General features: G+C 35.9%; 1 protein-coding gene across 4 annotated transcripts; it reads left to right on the forward strand.

The window, feature by feature from the left end:
- The first annotated feature begins 937 nt into the window (after positions 1 to 937).
- LOC131154807 (heterogeneous nuclear ribonucleoprotein 1-like) lies at positions 938 to 6,023 on the forward strand. Of its 4 annotated transcripts, XR_009136667.1 has the most exons (5): positions 1,003 to 1,376; positions 3,394 to 4,493; positions 5,183 to 5,354; positions 5,666 to 5,775; positions 5,884 to 6,023. XR_009136667.1 is itself a non-coding variant. In XM_058107566.1 (2 exons), exons 1-2 carry the CDS (start codon positions 1,155 to 1,157, stop codon positions 4,420 to 4,422), a joined length of 1,251 nt encoding a protein of 416 aa, XP_057963549.1. In that variant the 5' UTR covers positions 938 to 1,154; the 3' UTR covers positions 4,423 to 4,855. The 4 variants fall into 4 exon arrangements, 1 of the variants encoding a protein (XP_057963549.1); XR_009136666.1 differs by having other exon boundaries at positions 973 to 1,376; positions 5,666 to 6,023; XR_009136668.1 differs by having other exon boundaries at positions 980 to 1,376; positions 5,183 to 5,551; positions 5,666 to 6,023.
- The last annotated feature ends 14,725 nt before the right edge of the window (positions 6,024 to 20,748 follow it).

Here is a 20,748-nt window from a genome sequence, read left to right on the forward strand (position 1 = left end):
ACGATTAGATATCATGGCAATCACAAACGATCCTAGGAAAAAGAAGCTTAGGAGACCTCCAATAGCCTCCTATGGTGTTGTTTGACACTCGAGTTAGAGTCTGAATTGAGTATGCATAATTGTAGCTATAGTCTTAGAAAGTATATTAAAGAATCCCCCTTGCCTCAACCTTAGTCTATCTTTTTATCATCCGCACATAAATACCCTCCATATTTAATTTGAATTATTGGCTTTATGTAGGGGTCACACCTCTCCTCTTTTACTTCACTCGTGAGTAAGAAGATTTACAGTTTTTTATTGAATAACACTCGACATTAAGTTACATTTTGGCTTTACTTTTACTTATTTCACTCTTTATTTTTGTAGATATATGTACGAGAGAAGATTTGAAGAAATTTGAACTTCTTCGAATTTATAAAAATATTATACTCCATTTGCTTTTTTATAAATACATATTTCGTTTGATTTGTGGAATATATATTTATAAGAGTAAAGTAATTACACTATATGAATTTAATAATTTATGAAAAATGTAATTAGCATAAAAAAATAATAATTTAGAAATACTTTATCAAGTGAAAATAGACGAGCTATAGGGTTCCCAATAATAAAATGTATTGCATTTGATTCCTACAAAGACATAAATGCGAATTCTTAATTTATCAATAGGGAGTTGTCAGGTTAGTCGTATTCTCTCTTGATTTACGTTAAAGAAAAATTCGAAGGATTTGACCAATTTAGAATTTGTGTTAATACAAAAAAAGAAAAATTGATGAAATAACACTAAGTTTTTTATATTGTTATAAATTTTTTCGTGATTCAAATGAAATTATGATATTAACAAGCAAAATTAAAAATAGAAGTACCTAAACTCTGTGTGTGTGTGTGTGTGTGTGTGTGTTCAACCAAGAGTGGCAAGAAGTGCGTCAACGTCAACGGTTGTATTTCTCATTTAGATGACGTCCACTTAAAACATAAAACATAAACGACGTCATTCTAGCAGGAGGGGGCACTCCCCATCTCCTCTCTCCACACAATCGCTGTAGTAAAAACAACACAGCCACTTGGCCTCGCTCCCTTGCCCCAAACCCTAGGCCCCTTTCTACTCTTTCCCAATTCCATTCCCTCTGCAAGTTCCAGTTAGAGAGAAGGAAATGGGTTCAGACGAAGGGAAGCTGTTCATAGGAGGGATAGCTTGGGACACTACTGAAGACAAGCTGATTGAGTACTTCAGAAAGTTCGGAGATGTCACCCAAGCTGTTGTCATGCGCGACAAGATCACGGGCCGACCCAGAGGCTTTGCCTTCGTGGTGTTCACTGATCCCTCAATTCTGGATCTCGTTCTTCAGGAGAAGCATGTCATCGATAACAGAACGGTGAGGGACAGTTTAACCCACAATATTGTTTGTTGGCTCTATAGTTTTATTTTGGTATAACTTGTACTTTTCTGTGATGATTTCTGTAATTTTGTAAGCATTAAGTTTGTTATTGACTGCCTCAATTTGGGGGTTGTGTTATTTTGCTCTAATCTTTATCGGGTTGATTAATTATTTAGTTAATCTTTTTTTCAACATCGGATTAATTTTTGAGGGGCTCTGTTTGGTTACTGAAAAAATGTAGGAAAGAAGATAAGTAGGAATTAAAGGAGGTTAGTGTGCTTTCGATTTTTCTTTTGGCTAGGAAAAGATGAAACTCGAAAGGAAGTGGAGAACGATGAAACAGAACGGTGGAATCGGTGGATGAAAACCGAATTAGGGGTGTTCTAGTTTCTGTTTTCCCTTTTTTGGATATAAAAAGATGAAAAAAAATGAAGTGAATCATGCAAAGCGATATTAGAGTTTTCTGTTTTCTTTTCCTTTATTTTATTTTATTTTTATTTTATCTTTTCTTTTTTTTTTGGGCGAGGTATTGGGGGGGGGGGGGGGGGGGGGGGGGGGGCCACATGAAAAAATGAAATGAAATGTTTGCTCAACTGAGCTAAGTTGCTGGATTAGGTTTGAGTAATAATATCCAAGTTTCAAAATTGTGATTTCTTCCATTGCTATCCACCAGCTACAAAAATGTTCTCTCTCTCTCTCTCTCTCTCTCTCTCTCTCTCTGCAGCAATTATGTAGTCAAATATAAATCTCAGCAACCAAATGAAGCCTTGTGGGTCTCACTCTCTTTATCACACATGCGCACGAAATGAAGCCTTGTGGGTCTCACTCTCTTTATCACACATGCGCATGGGCAGAAGCACAAACAATTTTGCTTGTGGTTTTGTAATAATATCCTTTTTCTTTTATTATGAAGTAATGTTCAGGTTGTCTTGCTTTTGAAGATTCAGCCATTCAGGACTTGCCTGATGAATTATTCTCTTTAATTTTTTTTTTTGGTTTTATTTCACTGGACATAGTTTATTTGATTTGTGAGGTTCTAATTTTTTATCTTTGAATATGGAAAAAATATTATTAAATTTGTTATTGTTTTTTGTTTAGTTTTCCATTTTTCCTGAACCCCAAGTGACATATCTTTGTTTATTTCATTTGTTTTTTGGAAAAATTGAAATTGCTTTGCACAGTGAATGAGACTTGTGAGTTTCATTGAAATTGAAATTTTTTTTCCTCTTTCAAATATTTTATTCTTCTGTTTTTTCTTTGGTTTCACTTTTTAGATTTTGGGGGTGAAAGGGTGGGGGCAAACAATTATCTAAGTTTGCTAGTTGTTGGTGCTTGCTTGAGTTTTTTGGGTTGGATTTTCTATCATTTTATGCTAATTTATTTTTCTTTGTACTATGTTACTTCGATTAGGTGAAATCTTCATTTTACAGCAGAAATAGAGAGAATTGGCACTGACGGATCTTTTGCAGTGTACTGTCAAGGCACTGGATTATTTGAAGTTGTTGGTTAACAATGTGATGACATCATTTTCCAAGTTTTATTTATTTATTATTGAGTTTATGTGCATGAGCCATGAAGGTTGCCTACTCTTGATTGGCATGAAACGAAAGATCCAAACAAAATCTGATCTTTATCACTGAAATTTTTTCTTTTTGATTCCTTTCTGCATAATTGCTTTTATTTATATTATCATATGGGACTATTCGGGATGCTGGAAAATATCATATCTGAAACATGGACTTGTCCCAAGTGTCAAATTATTTTCAATACAAATGGAGATGGCTTTGAAATATTTGATATATTGTGTGGAGAGAGAGAGAGAGAGAGAGAGTATAGAACAGAAAAGACACCATCACATGTACCCCTGCCAGAAAGGTTTGTCAATGTAGTTCCTGTCTGCAAGAGTTTCTAAATATGACCCTGCATCAGCTGATACAATATTTCTTCAGTCTCATTTATAGTTTCTTAAGTGGTTGTTGTTTGTCTGGATGCTAACTTCACGTTAAAAAATCAGGTGGATGCTAAAAGGGCTTTATCAAGAGAAGAGCATCTGATCTCTAGACCTGGAAATTCTAATGCTGGGAAAACCTCTGAAGGTGGAGGAAATTTTAGAACAAGAAAGATATTTGTTGGAGGGTTGCCTCCTACGTTAACAGAAGAAGGATTTCGTCAGTATTTTGAAAGTTATGGTCATGTTACTGATGTAGTAGTAATGTATGATCAGAATACACAACGACCTCGTGGTTTTGGATTCATTTCATTTGACTCTGAAGATGCAGTTGATGGGGTTCTCCACAAGGCATTCCATGAGTTGAACGGGAAACTTGTAGAAGTCAAGCGTGCCCTCCCTAAAGATGCATATCCAGGTGGTGGTAGCCGTGGTGGAGGTTATCAAGGCTATGGTGTTGCTAATACAGGTTCATTTAATAGCCAAATGGATGGCAACAGATATATGCAGCCTCAGAGTACTGCTGCTTCTTTTTCCCCATTCTCTGGCTATGGTGGACCTGCTTATGGATATGGAGCTGCAAATAATGGCATGGGTTATGGTGGATATGGAGGTTATGGCATTGGTGGTTATGGAAATGCCAGTGCTGGGTTCAATGGTTCAACTGGGACTTATGGAAATCCTAATGTTCCTAATGCTGGTTATGTAAGTGGCCCTCCCAATGCCTTAAAAACCCAGTGGAGCAACCAAAGCCTTGGTTTTGGTGCTTCTGGCTATGGTGCAAATGCAGGCTATGGGGCTATCGGCCCTTGGAATGCTGCAGGTAGTGGTTCTGTTTCTGCACCTATGGGTCAATCTCCGAGTGGGGCTACTGCATATGGGAACCAAGGTTATGGATATGGCAATTATGGTGGAAGTGGCAGATCTTTCCCCAATTCTGGTGGGTATGGGACATCTGGTGGGCATGCTGCGAATGCCCCAAACAGCAATGCTGGTGCTGGTTCTGGTTCTGGTGTCACAGAGCAAGAAGGAGCTGGCAGTGGGTATATTGGTGGTGGTTATGGCGACGCAAATGGGAATTCAGCGTATTTTTAGTGCAGTTTGGAGGTCTGAGCCTTAGCAAGCAACCAGCAGCTTTAGCAGTTGAATGTTGGTGCTTTCTCCAGGTAGCCCAGTGCACAATGAGATGGATACTTTACTCTTTCTCTGGCCATTCTGCTTTGTTTCTCATCTGCAAGGCTATCCACACAATGACAGCAGATGCTGGACCCAGTTGGGTTCCTTCAATCTCAGTAGGAGCATGCAGTTGCTTTTCTATTAGTATTTAATGTCTGCTAGTTAAGAGTAGTAATTATATTTCTTATTTAGTAGTCTTTGCCCTTTATTAGTCTTAACTTTCAACAAAGGTCTCTCATATGCTAGCTTGCTTACACTTTATTCTGTCATTGCTTTTTGAGCTAGAGTAGTTTCTATCCGATCCTTTCACTTTTACAGTTCTTGGTGATATTTATTGTTTGGTTGGTTATTATTATATTCTTTGGAGAGAGAGGGATCAAGTTGATAACTTGATGGCTTTGCATTTGCTCATATCTTTGGTAGTTTGGTAGGAATTTGTTGTTGCTATTATAAAATCCTTGTGACTGGCAGTATTTTGTAGCTGTGCTTTCTCATAATACTATAATAGGTAGTGAAGAGTAGAGATATTGTGGTGTAGAGAAGGTCTTGGTAAATGTGGATGGATCTGTAGGCCGCTTGAGTTTATTGCTGGATGTTAGTGGTAAACTAATCATAGTAGCAGTTGACGCATTTTAAGAAGCCATAATCATTTCCTCCTGCATTTCCCTTTTTTCTACAGGAGAATGATACCGAAATGTAAATTGAAACTCGTGGGACTGAATAATTTTGTATGGGATTTGTGGTGTGGAAAGGAATTCAAAGTGGACTTGCTCAGTGATGCACTGTTCACTTGATCTTTAATGCAAATTACTGGAGAGGGCGTGAAGTCTTCCAAGTCTGAAAAGGCTGTGGTATGTCTAATTTGATGTTTGAAAGGGTAGTTAGCTTTGAATTTCTCTTTTTAATCTTGTTTTGACAGCTTCATCTTATAACTCCTGGGATGATGATTCTTTCGGGTTTGGAATTTAAAAAAAAAAAAAAAATTAAAAGAACGAAATGAAAGCTTTCTTGGTTGGTGCAAGGTTTTAACCTAGTCTACACTCTCTGGGTTGGTTTTCCTTCTGAACCTCTAGCATTTTGAAATCAGCTGTGTAAACGACACAAGTCATCTTCCTTACCCTAACATTCCTTTTATGCTTTAATGTTGCGTGCGTGGTTGCAGATCGATCCTTTTCATCGGATTCATAACCAGGCAGGGAAAGCATTTGTCTCGGCATCTTTCATTTCTTACCCTTTGGTTTCCACACCTTACCATTTTGATTGCTTTTGGATGTAAATATTCTGCTGCTCTTGCATGTTTACAGAATGTGGTAGCGAATAATTTCACTACGTATCTGTCCTCTTTTTTAATTTCTTCTAAAATGGTTGCATAAATGCCAGAGCAAGCAGACACGCATTGGGGGCTTGTTATTAGAGCTTTTCTGGACAGAATTTTCTGAAAGTCCATTGGAACTCCTGCAATTTGCTTATTTGGTATTTTGGACAATTCAATCTGTTTTTATTTTCTCCCTTTCTGGTGATTTTTGAGTCTCGTTGCTCTATTTATGTTTTTGGACAAATGTTGAGACTTGGTGTGCAAATTCTGTAGGAAGCACCCCCCCACCCCCCCTATCCCCATTTAGAATTGAAAGAGTGTTAAAAAAAAATTTCATCTAAATTGTTTTAGGTCAGGATCAGTGTGAAAAATAGAAGTACTTTACTTTTTCTGTAGACCAGAGCTCCTCACACTTCACACGGGAGGATGGCCTTGCCAATTTTTGGCCTGGTGGTTTCAAGCTAGGTTTGCAAGCTGATTGTTTAATTTGTAGCAAGATTGGGTGGACAATTAAAATCCATTTAAAATATGAATTGATACCAATATAAATAAAATAACTCAATATATATGGTTAATACAACTAAATATTTCTTTTGTAAAAATTGCATGAATCAAAGAATTTGCTTGATAATTTATTTCATCACATGGTAATTAAAGCTGTGTTTGGTTTCATAATTTGAAATGTTTTCAATATAAAATTGTAAATTGCTAAGTTAGGGGAGTGCGTATCTAGGAGGTGAGCGTGATGAATGCGGACAAGCAAGCTGAGTTTTTCCCGTTTTAACTTTTTTTATAAAAAATATATTAAATAATACCTCATTCTGGGAAGTATTTTCCAGAATGATCTTGACGTAATCTCGCTACTCCAAGTAGCGATATTTAACCAAATCTCGCTACTTGGAGTAGCGAGATTTATCATGTGTCAACTGGAGAATTATCTTTCTAAAAACAAATCTCGCTACTTGAAGTAGCGATATTTTACCAAATCTCGCTACTCAAAGTAGCGAGATTTTTCACGTGTCAATTTAAGAATTAGTTTTGTAAAAAAATATTATTTAATATCTATATTTTAAAAAATGATAATTAAAGAAAAAACTCGGTTCCTTGTGCTGTAGTGTTTTTTGGTTCGTTGGATGGATCGTCTCGGGTGGACAGCCCCAAAATGTGTAGAGTTGGATGGCCCACGTCAGCCCAGATTTGTCAGTATCTGATTGGACAATATCAAATGGTTGACAGAGAGTTTAGTCTCTTTGGATGGCAGCAAATCCCAAGATGGGATTTAAAATTTTTTATAAAAATAATTACTAAATATGTTTATATACATTATATTATTTTTATTGCTTATTAGTATTCGTAGTTGATGGATGCTAGCAAAAATAGGATGGTAGGAAATAGTGACTATATGCAGGCTATTGTGCATGCTCTGCAGCAACTGTTCAGAATTCTGACTTGCAGATCACATCCATTATACTGACATGCACAATAAAAATGTAATTCACTTTTTTAGTAATTCATTTCTTAAAAAAAAAAAAGTTTCTTTAATAGGGAGGCCTAAGGGTGGTTATCGCTTGAGACTAATTAAGAAAGAGGAAGAGGAGGTCATCTGTAACACAATTCCTTAGTCTTAATTTTAAGTTTTAGTTACTTTTAAAAATAAAAATAAAAAAATTAAATCTAATTTTTTTGATTTTAGCCTTTTTTTTTAAAATATCTTTACTCATATTAATATTTAAATTAGAAGGATCCGACAGTTTCATTTATTAAGTCAAATGACAAAAATACTTATCATAGATAGTGCTGGATCTTGGGAATAATAATAATAATAATAATAATAATAATAATAATAATGCAATTATAATTTTACAAAAAATTCATTAATATTGTATTGCTGCCCCTTATGTTTTTGGATCCATTTAAATGTTTATTAAGATCAGGCAAGACAACAAAATTAAGAAGTGTATCCTCATTTCAAAATTGTTTCATATACTATTCAAAATTTTGAATTTAATATTTTTCATAACAAATTTGTATGATATCCCCCTCATAGTACAAGCATCAAGTTATCTTTTACTTTACAAGCCAAGAATTAATTAAAGTATTATAATTGGAAATATTTTTTACCCTTTTTATAAAATATTAAAACTCAAATCCATCTCTAAATTCCAAAATTATGATTTATTTTAATTTCTCTTTTACCTACCTAACTTCTAATCTTTCAATTTTTCTTTTTTAAAAGATTCCATAATGATAATGATAAATTACAATGAGACACGTAAAAAGTGAATGCTTAATAAAAATAAGTTTAACAAAAACTATTGTTTAATAATTTTTTTTCGAGGGGATTTTAGAAATTAGCTCAGCGCTCATATGCTAATATATTAACTATATTTAATTAAATAGGAAAATATTTATATATTTTATGATTGAGTAGGAAATATTTAAATGTTATGTTCCATTTATTACCACTATCTGTTGCACAAAGAGAGTCGATGATCTATCAATTTATCATATTGTTTTTTTGATTGAAAAGTAAATATATTGATCAAAATGAGTATTTACATGGAACACTGGGCAGATATAGGGGGGGAAATGAACTCTATCAAAATTACAAACAATAAAGACACTCAGGATCTTAAGAGAGCCTGAGCAAATGTAGGGACCTTTTGGCCTAGTACTGTGTATATATTTTCTAAATGGTCACAATCAACTCCATTGGAGATATGAATTTTCTTTCAAACCTTTTCCTATTTCTGGCATTCCATATGAGATAAACAGTAGAGGTCAAACCAACTCTCTTATCAACCAAAAGGAACAATACAGGTTTCTTTCAAACCCAATACGCCTATCACAAGTAGGTAGTTTCCTTATAATTCCCAGCGAAAGAGTGAAAGCATGTATAGGGGTACTTCCACACTTCCAAACCACCATGGACCAAGGAACCGTAGTTCCTTTAGTTATCTAGAAGTTATAGCAAATGAAAGAGCTAGAATGATCGATGTCCCATTCCTCAAAAAGTTGAGACAATGCATCCAGGTGGTTCGCACATCTTCACATAATCTGATTCTTAATTCTATTGAACTTTTTGTATAGTGAGAATTCATCATTTGATATCCTGGCCTCACACAGACTCGAACCTTTCAGGTAGATTTGATTGACACATTTGGACCAGACAAAGCCTTTTTAGAGTGGATATTGCAGAGTGTTTTTGTGAGCAAGGAAAGATGCCAGGCTTTCAGATCCAGCACACCCAGACCACCTATCATTTCACATTCCCTCTCCTTTCCCATCTATAATTTCACAGTCCCTCTCCTTTCATTCAGTAGTAGTTGCAGGTCACCATCCGAGGGAATGTCGTGCAGTTTTTGTTGGGAGAAGTGGGATGCATTAAGAGTCTTTATAGGTTTTTTTAGGCCCTCAGATCCCCCAGAATCCATCTCTGATTAGCAATCACCTTGGCCAATTTGCTCAAAACCGTACCATTTGTCCAAGTAAGGGAACACCCTAATGATCTCAGATCAGATAGACCAGTCATTACTCCTCCAATGACTACTACAATTATACTTATGGAGTCTTTTGCTCATTTCAAAACTTATTGTTCTTGGTGTTGGGAATTAACATGAAATTCCCCAAGTGTTTGCGAGGAAGAAAGTATCAAAGGCTGCAGCATAGAAAAGTCGTTAATTGTTGTAGAGATATCTGATGGGGAAGATGAAAACGATGATTTCAGCGATGAAGATTTTAAGGTGGATGTGGTAGCTGGTCGCCCAGAATATGGAAAGAATGGGGGTAGAAGAAAACAAGTAGCAACAAATGCTAAATCGACAGCAACAGCTGCATGAAAGAAAAGAGGACAAGATAATAAGCAGCAGCCTCAGCTAGTAAGCCGGAAGCTACTGACGGACATTTTGATGCCTATAGAGAATCCATGTATTTCACCAGAGAAGAAGAGCAGTTCAGTGTTCGGCAGGGTAGGTGGTAATGAAGAGAAGGCAGCGAGGAGCTGAGAGAAGGTGAATTCTGATTCTGTTTCTCCTTCAAACGACAATCCCCCTTCGGATTGTCTTTACATTTCTGAATGTTAAACGGTTTCACCCTTCATGAATCATACAAAATGAGCTAAAATTTGTAAATTATTTCTTTCTTCTATGTTATTAACATGTTCTAGCATATAGAGTTGGGACAACACTGTCCTGCATTTAATGTTTTTTAACTTTTACTTCTTCATCATATATGTATCAATTATCGATAGGAGTTAATAGAACTTTCTCCTTTACAGATCATAGGTTATTATTTTTGTCTGGCTCATGTTTAACTTTCTACATTTTGGATTGTCATTACATTTCTGATTTAATAATTGGTTCTATTGTGCCTTTGCTTAGCATTTGGTTTGTGCATTCAATGATTCCAAAGTATTCCAATGTTTTCCCTCGTTTAGTTCGAATTCCATTATCGAGAATAAAGATTTTTCATTGAAGCTGTTCATTCATATCTAAATTCGCAACTTGGTATTAATTAACAAAAAATATTAATTTATATTTAAAATAAGAAGACATACCCTCCTTTCCATATCAATCTTATTATGAACAAAAGATTAATGCTCCATGCCAAGGAATCTATTAGCAATATGTTTGTGGTCAAAACATTAAAATTCTTATGTTCATGAAAATTTTGTATCTTCAGTAACACAATTCTGAAGCATCCAAAATTCGAAGGATACAAGGATTCCATGAACCAACTGTTGTAGAAATACAAATGGCTCGGTATACACTTTTTAGGATTATATTTTTTTTGGTAGTTCTAAAGATAAATCATCATATCATACAGCTCTTTTACTGAGTATACATTTCAACCCTATTCAAGTTGAATTGCACCTAATTGAATTCTTTCCTTTTTCCTCGGGGGCCCGTTTGGTATTACTTTCAATATTGTGAAATTAAAAGTAGAAATAAAACCTAAGAAGCATACATAGAGAGACTAAATTATATTTCACAACGTTACATTCACGAGATTTGTATACATTGAACCTATCAAAATACTATACTAATTTCGGCAAAGTCCTGTTTACAAATTGAGCACATCCATCCACGCACCTGTGCAAATAAAACATTATTCAAATACAATTGATACCAGTATGTTCACAACGTTACATTCACGAGAATCGTACACATTGAACCTATCAAAATACTATACTAATTTCGGCAGAGTCCTGTTTACAAATTGAGCATATCCATCCACGCACCTGTGCAAAGAAAACATTCTTCAAATATAATTGATACCAGTATGTTCACAACTTTACATTCACGAGAATCGTATACATTGAACCTATCAAAATACTATACTAAATTCGGCAGAGTCCTGTTTACAAATTGAGCATACCCATCCACGCACCTGTGCAAATAAAACATTATTCAAATACAATTGATACCAGTATGTTCACAACGTTACATTCATGAGAATCGTATACATTGAACCTATCAAAATACTATACTAATTTCAGCAGAGTGTTGTTTACAAATTGAGCATATCCATCCATGCACCTGTGCAAAGAAAACATTCTTCAAATACAATTGATACTAGTATGTTCACAACGTTACATTCACGAGAATCGTATACATTCAACCTATCAAAATACTATACTAATTTCGACAGAGTCCTGTTTACAAATTGAGCATATCCATCCACGCACCTGTGCAAAGAAAACATTCTTCAAATACAATTGATACCAGTATGTTCACAACGTTACATTCATGAGAATCGTATACATTGAACCTATCAAAATACTATACTAATTTCAGCAGAGTGTTGTTTACAAATTGAGCATATCCATCCATGCACCTGTGCAAAGAAAACATTCTTCAAATACAATTGATACTAGTATGTTCACAACGTTACATTCACGAGAATCGTATACATTCAACCTATCAAAATACTATACTAATTTCGACAGAATCCTGTTTACAAATTGAGCATACCCATCCACGCACCTGTGCAAAGAAAACATTCTTCAAATACAATTGATACCAGTATGTTCACAACGTTACATTCATTAGATTCGTATACATTCAACATATCAAATTACTACACTAAATGATACCTGCTTGTCACTTTACCTATTGCTGCTCTATAGATTCAGAATTAAGAAAATTACATTATGTACAAATGATACTCCAAACAATTACATTATGTACAAATGATACTCCAAACAAGTAGAAATAAAGGACAAATGATATATTCTATACAAATAGATGTTGTACAAATGAAGTCATTAATAAATACATTATGCCCAAATGAATAATGAATAAATACATTATGTACAAATAAAGTTGTAAACATATATCTGATGTACAAATGAAAGTATGAACTAATTAACAAATACATATATCGGGTACTCGGTACCGCATGGAGGTCGTCTCTGGTGTCAGGGTGGCTGCCGTCTGCGTCTGCCCTCACCTGGCCACTCGTCCGCGTCTGGCGTCCGGTCACGTCAAGGGGCTACACGTCTGTCGTCTCCACCCATACAAACTAGATAATCCCTCTCTAGGTGAAGCGAACGGGGAGCTATGTCGTATGTAGTCTCTGGACGAGTCCGAGCTGGCAAGCCGGGTGCGTCCACCTCCTCTGCATCGAGAGGGTCGTCTAGTAAGTACGACATCGACGGCATCGCGGCAGAGTTAGATCGATAATCCGCCAGTCTGCTGGAGGGTCCCGCAAAATCAGCAGCTGTAGATGGGGCATACGGTGCGGACGGCCCAAACACATACTCCTCATTTACAATGGGCGGTGAGAAGGACGGACTCGATGGACGGCTGGAGGTAGCTGCTCGACCCCCTCGTACTGGAGCTGCTCGACCACCTCGTGGGGATGGGGTCCGGTGTGGGGTAGGGATTCGTCGCCCGTCCTCGTAGACAATGTCCAAACCAACTCTCGCTAAATCGCTTACAGCGGGGTCTGATGATAGCGAGTCGACCTGGTGTAATACGTCAGCCTGCAGCATACGAAAATAGTGGTTACAACATTGAACTACTAATGTAAATGGTAACAAATTAGGTATACGTTTGAGTAAGTGTACGAGGCTCATGTAGACCGCCACAGTCCTATCTACGAAGCGACGTGTGATCGACTTGTACCACGCGTAATACGGATCCTCCGGACGCATCGGGCCATCTACCCGCACTCCCTCGACAATGTACTCGCGCCTATGTACCCATATACTCACGTACATGGCATGCTCCGCAGCCCAATCTGTGTTCCCCCGATCGACTTGTTCGTATTCAATATGAACATCATTCGTAATGTTCATGCCCTCGTCCAATGCGTCGTTCGCAATGGCAAACAACAATGCTGGTCCCGCACTAGGGACGTCTTCGCAACCTCCCTGTGGAAACGTGTGAGGAACAAGTGCTTCGTACTCCGACGGCAGGAATGACGATCACGGATATTCATTAAAATCGACCGTGGACATAACACGAACCTCCCCACCAACATCGACCTGATGTGTTTGTTCGGTGTCTTCACTGACTTCATCCAATTGCTCCACGAGCGCATCTGGTTGCCCAACTGCGATTACACCCACTTGAGGAATGGTCTCGACATACAATTGCATCGTTAAATATGTCTCACCGACACAGTGTGCGTCCAATACAATGCGCAACCCATAATCATCTGATATCGGAACAGTCTCGTAGAATGCTGTATTATTTAACTCTCGCGCAGGGTATCTTGCGGTCACCCGCAATGCATATTGATCTGGATCAGTATGCAAATATTTATATATCTTCGTATATAATTTACTTAATTTACACCTACGCCTAATTCGAATAAGTCGAACTGGCCAACTACTATACCTAACACCATCTAATGCGGCTATAATGTTCCCCCCTATATATAAAAATACCGTGACTGGATCACTGCTTGAGCTTCCTGCTATTTAGATCGGCGATTGGGAAATAAAAAAAACCTACGCAAGACAAAATTGTATGTATAAGTGATGTGTAAATGAGACGAAATAACTAATAACTATAAACCAAATAGATGTATAGAAATTCTAATGAATGAATAAACTTAGAGTTTAGACCTAAGTTTCCCACCAAGAAAATAAATAGATGAATTCAACGTCTATGAATAAACAACATGAATATGTATTGATTTTCCCCATATGACATATACTTCGGATTTTCCCAAAATTGTAATTCAACTTAGAATCTAAAGAACTATGAAATGGTGCTCTTAAGAGTAATTTTTCCAAAATGGTACTTCGTACTCTGCCTCATTATGGGTTGGGTTGCCACTTATTTTGAAGTTCAATTTTGTTAAGTAGCCTTTTGAGGATTCATTGCTAATCCGAACAGCCATACTCAAAGGAGTTGAAGGGATCTTTTGGAAAAATGTTACTTAGGACGCATAACATCCCGATTCATGAAATGGGAATGGGATCGTCTTATGGCAAGTGCTTTAAAATATGAACACGACATTTATATCGATATATTGGTGAAAAATACATAAATTTGGGGAGAAAAAAACTCATTACTACTCTCCTCTAATAATGTGACCTTTTAGCTATCATCTCTACGGTGTTCCCAGTCAGCGTCATCGACGGTGACTAGTCGAGGCCGACTTTGCCCTCGTACCGTTGGATCTTTAATGGTGCTCTGTCGACTGTGGCCTCCTCAGGCACCCCCCACCCTAGGATCTTATACATATGGGGCTTGTCTCATGATGAATTCCCCACCTTATCTGCTCTTACTTCCTTTGGATATTTTTATTTATTTTTTTTATTTTAAATATAATTTTTGCAAGTTTCAGTTTTTTAGTGTGATTGGTGAACTAAATTATTAGGTAATTTTAATAAAGTATATTAATTTAGACAAAGACACTAATCTTCCCAAAAATTTGATAAAAAGACAATCACATATCCTAAGGTTTCAAGAATTTTAAATATTATACCAGGAGTTTTAAGAATTTGAAGAATGTTCGCTGACATTTCAAGAATTTCAATGATCTCTCTTGAAATTTGTTAAAAATGCACAAATCTCACTTTAAAATTTGCAAAAAGATAAGTTTTTTTTTTAAGATAAATTTCATTTTCTTTTGACAAACATCAAATGAGGTTTTTAACATTTTTGATACTTTAGGAGACGTTCGTGACATTTTTGAAATTTCAGGAAAGATATTTGTCTTTTAAGCAAACTTAAAAAAAATGAATATCTTTTATCCTATTAATTATTGTATTCTAGTAATCATAAGAGAGGGAGAGGGGACTTAATCCCGTCACTAGGACCTCTTATTTGACAATAAAAAATTCACAAATGATACTCCTTATATTATAATTATAAAGTTCTATTCTAATCTATTCCAAATGTTTCAAACATGCGGCTCAACTTGAACTTTATTATGTGGTTGGTTCAAGGTATGAATTTGATTCATTAGGAATTGAAACTAAAATTCAAGGAAAATTAAAGCTTGAAATTAAATATAAGAAACATCAAAGGCACGTGTATATATATACTCTATGCGTTATCTATGAAATATATCATAGGCATTACATTCTTAAATGAGGTAAAATTATTAAAGTTTGTGTACGAAATAAAATAAGTCAAAATTTAAATTCTAAATTTCGTTAACTCATAGAAAAGTATATGCACTTAATACGATAAATGAAAATACAATTTATAATTACAATGTGTACTCACATTAACTCAAAGCATCAATTAAAACCATACAATTTACATGTTCTTGAAAAACTTTAGTGGATGTGCCCAATTATATTAAAAACAGTAGAAGAAAATTCAAGAATTGAATAACAAAATTTCCCATTTTGAAAGTAAACTATATGATCTAATTATAATTGCACAATTATATTCAAAAGAGTAGAAGGAAATTCAACAAATTTAGTGAGTGGAGGAAACTTCAACAAATTCTAGTGCAGGAAAGATAATGCATTTTACAATAAAACAACAATCCAAAAAAAAATAAATAAATATTGAACAACAGTTTGAATGGAAAAAATAAAATATTATCGGCAAAAAATTAAATTCAAATACCAAAACAATGAAATACTAACCTTAAGAGTAATGTTTATCCACGAATCTTTTAACACAAATCACAAACTCTCTCTCCGATTATCAAAGCTTTGGATGAAATAAAAATAATTTAAAAATCTATGCACTGAACATGGAAAACATAACTTACCCCATCTCCTTATATAACTTTCGACTTGATGAAGCCCGCAACGGTCACCTGCTCCGGAGTCTTCCTTCAACGGTAACCTGCTCGGCTCTGCAACAGGTACTCTGTTCGCGCAAGAAAGGAGGAAGAACGGGCGAGGTTATTCTGAAGCAAATCTCGCTACTTGGAGTAGCGAGATTTGCCACGCGTCGAAAGCCGGGTGGATGGTAATTCAAAAGGCGGTTGGTAGAGTATTAATTATCCCAACAAAATCTCGCTACTTGGAGTAGCGAGATTTACCACGCGTCAAAAGGCGGCTGGTAGAGATTTATCATGCGTCGAAAGGCGGCTGACAGAGCATTAATTATCCCAATTAAATCTCGCTACTTGGAGTAGCGAGATTTTCCACGCGTTAGCACGGGCCCTTCAATCAAAAGTAAATCTCGCTACTCCAAGTAGCGAGATTTGGTTAAATATCGCTACTTGAAGTAGCGAGATTACATTAGAGTCATTCTGGGAAATACTTCCCAAAATGAGGTATTATTTAATATATTTTTTTTAAAAAAAGTTAAAATGGGAAAAAACTCCAAGCAAGCTACTTCAGCGTCGGAGGTTTACCTAATGCTCCTCAGCCTTTGGCAACTAACAATATCAAAATTGATCATTGGAGATCAGTGCCTTACATATCAACCATTGTGCCAGAACCACTTTTCACATTGATGAGCGTAGAAATACCAAAGACACGTGTGGGGGTATGTGTGCTTATGTGGGGGGTGAGACAAATGCCATGGGTCGCCCATACAACACTCTCATATCGACACTTGTCTATATAGCCTAGCTGGGGAGGCGCACATCCAGGAGCAGGCACGGTAAGTCAAATGCTTCAACGAGTAAGAAAGAAGATGAATTGCTTGCCAAGGGAATAAATAAGATCCATCATCTGCAAATTTAAGTATCGAAGCTTTTTCTTGTAGCCCTACTTGGTCACATGTGCTTTACCTTCTACAAGTAATAGCGTCTGAGAAGCACCAAAGTTGATCCTTGGGGGTCAATACCTTGTATATCGACTGTTGGTGTCGTATAACTATTCTACCACCATCTATGAGAAATGGTAACAAGAAAAAAAACACATCATATGAGGAAACTAAAGACTAGCTAGAAGGACAGCAGAGGGCACCTATTCCTGCCCACCTTGGTAATTTCTATCATATGGAGGGGTCTATACCCTAAGCCCCACCAAGGCATGTGCTCCTCGTCCTCATAGCTGAATTCTATCCACGGCGCCGACAGGTTCAGCTTTTCACAATATGTGAATGAATCAAGGACTTTTAATATTTTATTTAATTTTTATTTTTATTTAAAATCAATTTTTCTAACTTTTTGAGATGCAAAATCACTAATCAATGTTATTTTATCACTATTATTATTATTATTATTATTATCATTATTATTATTATTATTATTATTATTATTATTAGATTCTAATTCTATCTCTGGAATTGATTGCTCGTTTCTTGGAAGATTTTTATCTTACTCATTTATATTTTATTTAGAACTAAAAATAAATTTATCAAGAGCTCCCTTTTGAGATGACACTAATTTTTTTATTTTTTTTTATTTCTTTGTTTTTCATATCGAGATTCATATTTTCTCGTTGACATAATTAAATTTAAAAATTAACACTGACTATAAATTGACAAATTATGTAAACAAATAAAAATAAATTTAATAAATTTATATAAATAATAGATTGAAACAATATAACCTGATTATTATTATTGTTGCAAATCAATCGGCGAGCGAGACTTTAGAGATATTAGATTCTTGTCGGATACAACGCTCTAACCTCAAAGCTTCCAAAATCTAAGAAAAAATAGAAAAAAAAAAAATTTAGAGTGAAAATAATAGAAAAATAATGTATAAACATTGAAATCAAAATTAGGGTTGATGAAAATTACAGAGAATCGGAGGCCCGAAAATGATGAACACAAGAGCCGGAGCAAAAATCATAAAGAGACCGAGAGATGAGAGAGAGAGAGAGAGTGAGAGATAGAAAGATTTTTAAAGAGAGGCTAAGAGAAAGAGATAAGAGTAATAGATAGTTATAAATATAATAAAGTTGTTAGTTAGGAAATCAATGAGACTTGAAAAAAAAAAAGAATTAAATTATATTTATTTTACATTTTAAAATACAACTTCATTTATTTGTTAGTTGGAAAGTCAATGTATGGGAAGAGAGCATAATAAATAATGTTAACATTATTTAATTAAAAAAAATTTGGGGGCCCCAAAATTTTTAAGACCCTAGGCGAACACCTCAGCCGCCTAATGGTTAGGCTAGCCCTGGGTGTCGACTAAAGGGAATGGCGATCCCCAAACGAAAAGAGTTTGAAGAAAAGGGGGGGTAAAATAATTAAAATCATAAGATATGGAGTAGCCACCTTTTTTTTTTCTTTTTTCTTTTTTTTTTGAAAACACATTGTTGACCTCATAGGTCATATCCCTGTTTTTGATTATGACAAATACTTTGATATTTAATGGTTGATGAGTTTGTGTGCAGGACCAATTGAACGTATTATATGATGCATGCACATGGCATATGAAGTGAAGACCTGAAGACCCTGAAGATCATGTTTATTGTATTTCATTATTATTTGGATCTGTAATAGTAATTAGGAGAATATGGTCTATAATAATTAATGCCTTACCTGCATGGTAGGATCAATAAGCTTAAGACCATAGATGAACCTTAAGGAACACTCTTCGGTCGACCGACACTAGATTTTTTCGGTGTCTTGAAAAAGACTTAGAAATGACCCTAGGACACTCACTCATGCATACATATGATTGATTATTTGATTCGGGTGATTGAATGCTTGAAATAGGACCGAAATGCACAAAATGTGCACACTCGGTCGACCGACCCTACCTGTGGTAAAGTGGCCGGTCGACCGAACCGGTGCTGGGTCAACAAGTTGACCATGGCTCGGTCTACCGAACTTCCTAGTTTATTTCTTGCCGGTCGATCGAACCTTGACCGGGTCAACAATTTGACCGTAGCCCGGTCGACCGAACTTATATAGTTCATTTATACCCGGTTGATCGAAACCCCTAGGGAGTCAACTTTTTGACCACCTGGTCGATCGAACCCAAAATGTACTCCAACAACCTGGTCGACCGAGGGTCCTCGAGAGATGCCCCAACGGTCTGGTCGACCGAACCATCTAGTTCATTTCTTCCCGGTCGACCGAACCGCGATGTTTGGAAAAATTGCCCTTCCCGGTCGACCGAGACCATAGTTCATTTGCCCCTGGTCGACCGATCCTCGATAATTTTGCCCTCGACACATGTGTCCGATCGACCGAGTCCCCAGTATATTTTTGTCTTGGTCGACTGAACCATATGAACTTGGGTCGATCGAAAAGTTTCTGGTCGACCGAAGCTCTCGGGTTGGACTTATTTTTTACCATAGTTAATATTTTTAAACGGGGTTAACTTGGTTAAAATATATTAAAACTTTCCTAATAATTCCATATGTGTTCTTAACGGTTATATTTTAGGGGTTGTCTATATATACCCCCTCATTTGGAATAGTTAGCATCAGATTAGCAAATATAATTAGCCAATATCCTCTCAATCTCAAAAAGCTTATATTTTATATTCAAACTTTAAACTCCCACTCTTACTCATTCATATTGCAAATACCTCTTTGTAAGAGTATTTTTGTGCTTATCTCACCAAGCTTAAACTCTCTCTTGGTTGTTCTATTTGAGATTTGTATTTCATAGAGAGTAAGTTGCAAGTTCTCCTAGGGGGCTTCGTAAATAAGCCTTCCGTAGGAAAACTTCTTTGGGCTTCTGAGTTTTGCATTCTCATTGCAATACTCAAGAGTTCATATTGTGTTTTGGTTGCAAAAATATTATAAATCATTTTCAAAAATATCTCTTATGCGTATCTTTGAGAATTCTATTTTGAGATATTTTATTAAGTGCTAAAAGATCTTTGTTGCTATACCTTTTGATTGAGATTATCTTTTATTACAAAGATCAAATAAATATTTTGCAAACCATTTTTAAATATCTCTTGTGGTTTCTATTGAGAAATATTATTTATTGAGATATTTGAAGTGTGCTTGTGATCTTTTTTGGTGCATTGTGATTGAAATATTATTTTGACACAAAGATCCTATCATTTACACTCTCACGCAAGATCCTATCATTTACACTCTCACGCACTGATTGCTATATTTGCATAAATATTTGAGAGTAGACACTCAGATTACATCGAACTTATCAAATCTTATCTCTTGGTAGTGTATTAATTACATTGTGCTCAATGGTACATAATCGGCTTAGTGTAAGAAGCATTTCTTTGTATGCAAAATTATATACCCATTTGTTGTATTTCTAGGCACAGGCCTGAAGAGGGAGAGTAGCCTTGGAATAGTCTCGGATTGGCTTAAACCCTGTTAGGAAAGCTAGGTGCGCCATCCTGTTAAGGCATATCGGTTGAGGTCAGCCCCTTGAATTGATCTGGTTGTATTAGGTGCCGCTCCACCCGTTTAAGTGAGCATTATAGTGATAATTCTTGTGTTGGTGTGGCCAAGGCGGGGACGTAGGCATTGTTGGTCGAACCTCGATAACATATCATGCGTGTTCATTTACATTTCCACAATTTAATTACTGCACGTATATGTTATATTGTGAATGATTGAGTTTACATTTGTATAAATAGACCCTAGGTTAAGTAATACCGTTTATCTTGTT

Source organism: Malania oleifera, chromosome 5 (genome assembly GCF_029873635.1).
Source record: "Malania oleifera isolate guangnan ecotype guangnan chromosome 5, ASM2987363v1, whole genome shotgun sequence".
Taxonomy (NCBI): domain Eukaryota; kingdom Viridiplantae; phylum Streptophyta; class Magnoliopsida; order Santalales; family Ximeniaceae; genus Malania; species Malania oleifera.